Below are 6,000 nucleotides of genomic sequence, written 5' to 3' on the forward strand. Positions count from 1 at the left end.
AAAAAACCTTCCTACATCTATCCTATCCATACCCTTCATAATCCTATATGTTTCTATAAGATCTCCTCTCATTCTTCTGAACTCGAGCGAATACAATCCTAGACGATTTAATCTTTCATCATAAGTCAACCCCTTCATCCCAGGGTTCAACCTAGTAAACCTTCTCTGGACCATCTCCAAAGCCAGTATATCCTTCCTCAAATATGGAGACCAGAACTGGACACAATATTCCAGGTGCGGTCTCACCAGTACCTTATACAGTTTCAACATTACCTCCCTACTCCTGAATTCAATTACTCTAGAGATGAAGGCCAACATTCCATTTGCCTTCTTAATAACCTGCTGCACCTGCAACCTAACCTTTTGCGATTCATGCACAAACACTCCCAAGTCCCTCTGCACAACAGCATGCTGTAGTTTTTCACCCTTTAAATAATGTTCAGCTCTTTTATTTTTCTTGCCAAAGTGGATAACCTCACACTTACTAACATTGTACTCCATCTGCCAGACCTTTGCCCACTCATCCAGCTTAACTATACCCCTCTGCAGACTCTCCACATCCTCATTTCAATTTGCTCTTCCACTCAATTTAGTGTCATCCACAAACTTGACGACACCACATTTTATCTCCTCCTCCAAGTCATCAATGTAAATGATGAACAGTTGTGGGCCTAACACTGCGGCACCCCACTTACCACTCTCTGCCAACCTGAAAAACTCCCACTTATCCCGACTCTCTGCCTCCTGTCAGACAACCAATTTTCGATCCATGCCAATATACTTCCCCGGACTCCACTTTCCTGTAACTTACTGAGAAGTCTCTTGTGCGGCACCTTATCAAACGCTTTCTGGAAACCCAAATATACAACATCAACCTGTTCCCCTCTATCCACTGCACCCATTATATCCTTAAAGAATCCTAACAAGTTTGTCAAAGAAGATCTTCCCTTTCTAAAACCATGCTGCGTCTGTCAGTGTCGGGTCGGTCGGGGACGGGGGGGGGGTCGGTCGGGGACGGGGGGGGGGGTCGGTCGGGGACGGTCGGTGTCGGTCGGTGTCGGTCGGGGACGGTCGGGGACGGTCGGGGACGGTCGGGGTCGGTCGGGGACGGTCGGGGTCGGTCGGGGACGGTCGGTGTCGGTCGGTGTCGGTCGGGGACGGTCGGGGACGGTCGGGGACGGTCGGGGACGGTCGGGGACGGTCGGGGACGGTCGGGGACGGTCGGGGACGGTCGGTGTCGGTCGGTGTCGGTCGGGGACGGTCGGTGTCGGTCGGGGACGGTCGGGGACGGTCGGGGACGGTCGGGGACGGTCGGTGTCGGTCGGGGACGGTCGGTGTCGGTCGGGGACGGTCGGTGTCGGTCGGGGACGGTCGGTGTCGGTCGGGGACGGTCGGGGACGGTCGGTGTCGGTCGGGGACGGTCGGGGACGGTCGGGGACGGTCGGTGTCGGTCGGTGTCGGTCGGGGACGGTCGGTGTCGGTCGGGGACGGTCGGTGTCGGTCGGGGACGGTCGGGGACGGTCGGGGACGGTCGGGGACGGTCGGGGACGGTCGGGGACGGTCGGGGACGGTCGGTGTCGGTCGGGGACGGTCGGTGTCGGTGGGGGACGGTCGGTGTCGGTCGGGGACGGTCGGTGTCGGTCGGGGACGGTCGGTGTCGGTCGGGGACGGTCGGTGTCGGTCGGGGACGGTCGGTTGTCGGTCGGGGACGGTCGGTGTCGGTCGGGGACGGTCGGTGTCGGTCGGGGACGGTCGGGGACGGTCGGGGACGGTCGGGGACGGTCGGGGACGGTCGGTGTCTGTCGGGGACGGTCGGTGTCTGTCGGGGACGGTCGGTGTCTGTCGGGGACGGTCGGTGTCTGTCGGGGACGGTCGGTGTCTGTCGGGGGACGGTCGGTGTCTGTCGGGGACGGTCGGTGTCTGTCGGGGACGGTCGGTGTCTGTCGGGGGACGGTCGGTGTCTGTCGGGGACGGTCGGTGTCTGTCGGGGACGGTCGGTGTCTGTCGGGGACGGTCGGTGTCTGTCGGGACGGTCGGTGTCTGTCGGGGACGGTCGGTGTCTGTCGGGGACGGTCGGTGTCTGTCGGGGACGGTCGGTGTCTGTCGGGGACGGTCGGTGTCTGTCGGGGACGGTCGGTGTCTGTCGGGGACGGTCGGTGTCTGTCGGGGACGGTCGGTGTCTGTCGGGGACGGTCGGTGTCTGTCGGGGACGGTCGGTGTCTGTCGGGGACGGTCGGTGTCTGTCGGGGACGGTCGGTGTCTGTCGGGGACGGTCGGTGTCTGTCGGGGACGGTCGGTGTCTGTCGGGGACGGTCGGTGTCTGTCGGGGACGGTCGGTGTCTGTCGGGGACGGTCGGTGTCTGTCGGGGACGGTCGGTGTCTGTCGGGGACGGTCGGTGTCTGTCGGGGACGGTCGGTGTCTGTCGGGGACGGTCGGTGTCTGTCGGGGACGGTCGGTGTCTGTCGGGGACGGTCGGTGTCTGTCGGGGACGGTCGGTGTCTGTCGGGGACGGTCGGTGTCTGTCGGGGACGGTCGGTGTCTGTCGGGGACGGTCGGTGTCTGTCGGGGACGGTCGGTGTCTGTCGGGGACGGTCGGTGTCTGTCGGGGACGGTCGGTGTCTGTCGGGGACGGTCGGTGTCTGTCGGGGACGGTCGGTGTCTGTCGGGGACGGTCGGTGTCTGTCGGGACGGTCGGTGTCGGGGACGGTCCGGTGTCGGGGACGGTCGGTGTCGGGGACGGTCGGTGTCGGGGACGGTCGGTGTCGGTGAAGGGGGTTTCAGGCATGAGGAGGGATGGACTGGCACCCTCGCTCTGCTAGCCTGGCCACTCACCGATCATGGCAAACAGGTTGGAGTGATAGACGGGACCCTCCCTGTGCCGGCTCTTCTCCAGCTGGGGCCGGTACAGCATCCGGGTCACGGTCAGCCCGAAGTAAGCGCCAAAGGCGTGGATGGTCATGGATCCGCCCGCGTCCTTAATCTGGACCAGAGAGCGTTAGAGGAGTATCCTCAGCACCAACCTCCCCCCTCCCCACAACACAGGGCTCCCTCATCCCCGTCCCACAGTATGGAGCTCCCTCAACCCCCTCTCTCCCACAGCGCAGGGCCCAGTCATACCCCTCCTTCCCAGTGTGGGGCTCTCTTATCCCCCTCCCTCCCACAGTGCAGAGCTCCCTCATCCCCCTCCCTCACAGCGCAGGGCTCCCTCATCCTCCTCCCTCCCACAGCATGGGGCTCCCTCACCCCACCCTTCCTCTTGCAGAGCTGAAGGAGAGGGGAGTGACGTGCATGTCCGTCTCGTCTCTGAGTGATTTTCCACTTGACCCCTGGTGTCTGCAATCGGATGAAGCCACCGTTTGCTTTGGCCAGTGCCCTGTTTGTGTTTGAGTCCAGTATTCTTCCAGGCTGTTCAAAGGTCCCATGTCAGCAACAGTGCGTAGCCCATGGAGTCACCGCCCCATGCATTTGACTGATCTCCTAGCACCTTAGGATCAATCTGGGATCTCCATACTCCTCAATCCCAGCAGGTTCGAGCAGTGTAAGCAGGACAAAGAGCATGGTCGGAGTTTCAGGCAGGGGCCCTTAACCAAGACAGTGAATGTTGGGCCATTCTCTTTCCTCCACCCTTTGAGCTCCTGTTTTGCTCCGAATTCCAACCTCTCACTCCATACCATCAAGCCCAGGGGTGGGTCAGTGGGGCTTGGACCTGGGGTAACATTGGGGGAAAGGAATGTGAGAGGGAAAGAAAGAGGGAGAGTTGATGAAGGAAAGGCTGTGGAGGTTGTCTACATGGACTTTAGTCAGGGCTTTGATAAGGTCCCATGTGGGAGGTTAATCAGGAAGGTTCAGACACTTGGTATTAATGGTGATGAAGTGAACTGGATTTGTCAGAAGCCAGAGAGTGATGGCAGATGATTGCTTCTCAGACTGGAGGCCTGTGACTGGTGGTATGTCGGAGCTGGGACCATCATTGTTTGTCATCTATGAAAATGCTCTGGATGATAATGTGGTAAACTAGATCAGCAAGTTTGCAGATGACACCAAGATTGGAGGTGTTGTGGATGGTGAAGGGTTTCAAAGCTTGCAAAGGGATCTGGACCCACTGGAAAAATGGCAGATGGAATTTAATGCCGACATTTAATGCTGCATTTTGTAAGGACCAACCAAGGGAGGTCGTACGTCGAGGACATGCAGGTCTGTGGGACTAGGCGGAAAATAGTTTGGCACAGACTAGAAGGTCGAAAGGCCTGTTTCTGTGCTGCAATGTTCTACGGTTCGACGGAGGGGAATATGAGGGGTGAGAGAGATAGAAGCAAGAAGCAATGGGTGGGGGGTGGGAGAGAGAGGGAAGGGAAGGAGGCAAGGTTGGGGGGGTGGTGGTAAGAGGGGCTAGAGACTGGGATGGAAGTGGGAGAGGGGGTAAGATCTTGTGTGGGAAGCAGGGGTTGTGGTTGACCCTTGCCCTTCCCAGAGCTATCATTCATCGAACATTACAGCACAATACAGGCCCTTCAGCCCTCGATGTTGTGCCTACCTATGTATTCCAACCAAAAAGGTAGTAAACCCTTCCTACTTCGTAACCCTCTATTTTTTCATTCATCCATGTGCCATCTAAGAGTCTCTTAAATGCCTCTAATGGAACAGCCTCCACCACCATCCCTGGTGAGGCATTCCAGGCACCCACAACTCTCTGTGTAAAATACTTACCACTGACACCTCCCTTAAACTTCCCTCCCTTCACGACTGGTGAGCCCCCATCTGGAGAACTGCAGGCAGTTCTGGTCTCCGTACTTGAGGAAGGGTGGACCGGCTTTGGAAGCGGTGCAGAGAGGGTTCACCAGGTTGATTCCAGGGATGAAAGGGTTGTCCTATGAGGAGAGATTGGAATGGATTCGCTGGAACTTAGAAGAATGAGAGGGAATCTTATAGCAACGTCTAAAATTATGAAAGGCATAGATAAGATGAAGGTAGATAAGTTGTTTCCATTGGTGGGGGAGACCAGAACTTGGGGACTTAGCCTCAAGATTCAGGTGAGTAGATTTAGGATGGAGATGGGGAGGAACAGTTTTTCCCAAAGGGTGGGGAATCTGTGGAATTCACTGCCCATTGAAGTAGTGGAGGTGATCTCAGTAAATATATTGAAGGCAAGGTTGGATAGATTTTTACATAGTAGGTGAATTAAGGAATATGGGGCAGGTGGTGGAGATGAGCCCGTCATCAGATCAACCATGATCTCAATGAATGGCAGAGCAGGTTCGATGGGCCGAAAGGTCAACCCCTCCTCTGATTTCTTATGTTCTTTGTACAGATGCCCTCTGGCATTTGCTAATCCCACCCTGGGAAAATTCTCCACCTTATCTATGCCTCTCAGAATCTTGTCGACCTCCTTTCATCATTCTTGGCTCCAGAGATAAAAGTCCCAGCTCTGCCTCATTGGACTTATTTTCCAATCCAGGCAGCATTCTGGTAAATCTCCTCTGCACCCCCTCCAGAGCTTCCACATCCCTCCTGTAATGAGGTGACCAGAACTGAACACAGTGGGGTCTCACCAGAGATTTGTAGAGTTGCAACATGACCTCACGACTCCTGAACTCAATCCCCCGATTAATGAAGCCCAACATCCCATCTTCACAACCCTATCAACCTGTGCAGAAATCTCGAGAGATGTATGGATTTGGACCCCAAGGACCCTCTGTTCCTTCACACTGTTAAGTAACCAACAATTAACCCTGTTCTTGGCCTTCAGGTTGACCTTCCAAAATGCATCACCTCACACTTATCTGGCCAAGTGGGGCTTTGCTTTATTTTTTACTGTATTAAAGCATGGGTGCCCTGGCTACCTGCTCCAGCCCCTGGGTCACTGGTCAAGGTGCCCCCTCCCCACCCCCCATCTCACCTGAAGTAGCGAGAGCAGGATGTACTCATTGATGGGGAAGAAAGCGGCCTCAAACACAGTCATGACCAGGAGCTGTCCTGGGCTGCACTTCCCCAGCAAGGCA

General features: G+C 56.7%; 1 protein-coding gene across 1 annotated transcript in view; it reads right to left on the reverse strand.

The window, feature by feature from the left end:
• The window catches only part of LOC138765432 (uncharacterized), a 33,242-nt gene that overhangs the window by 21,624 nt on the left and 5,618 nt on the right, over positions 1-6,000 (reverse strand). The window contains exons 5-6 of the mRNA XM_069942472.1: positions 5,898-5,998; positions 2,834-2,981 (exon numbers count right to left, since the gene is read on the reverse strand). Coding sequence (XP_069798573.1) covers positions 2,834-2,981; positions 5,898-5,998 — 249 coding nt within the window. The remainder of the gene's footprint in view (positions 1-2,833; positions 2,982-5,897; positions 5,999-6,000) is intronic.

This window comes from Narcine bancroftii, chromosome 5 (genome assembly GCF_036971445.1).
Source record: "Narcine bancroftii isolate sNarBan1 chromosome 5, sNarBan1.hap1, whole genome shotgun sequence".
In the NCBI taxonomy this organism is placed as follows: domain Eukaryota; kingdom Metazoa; phylum Chordata; class Chondrichthyes; order Torpediniformes; family Narcinidae; genus Narcine; species Narcine bancroftii.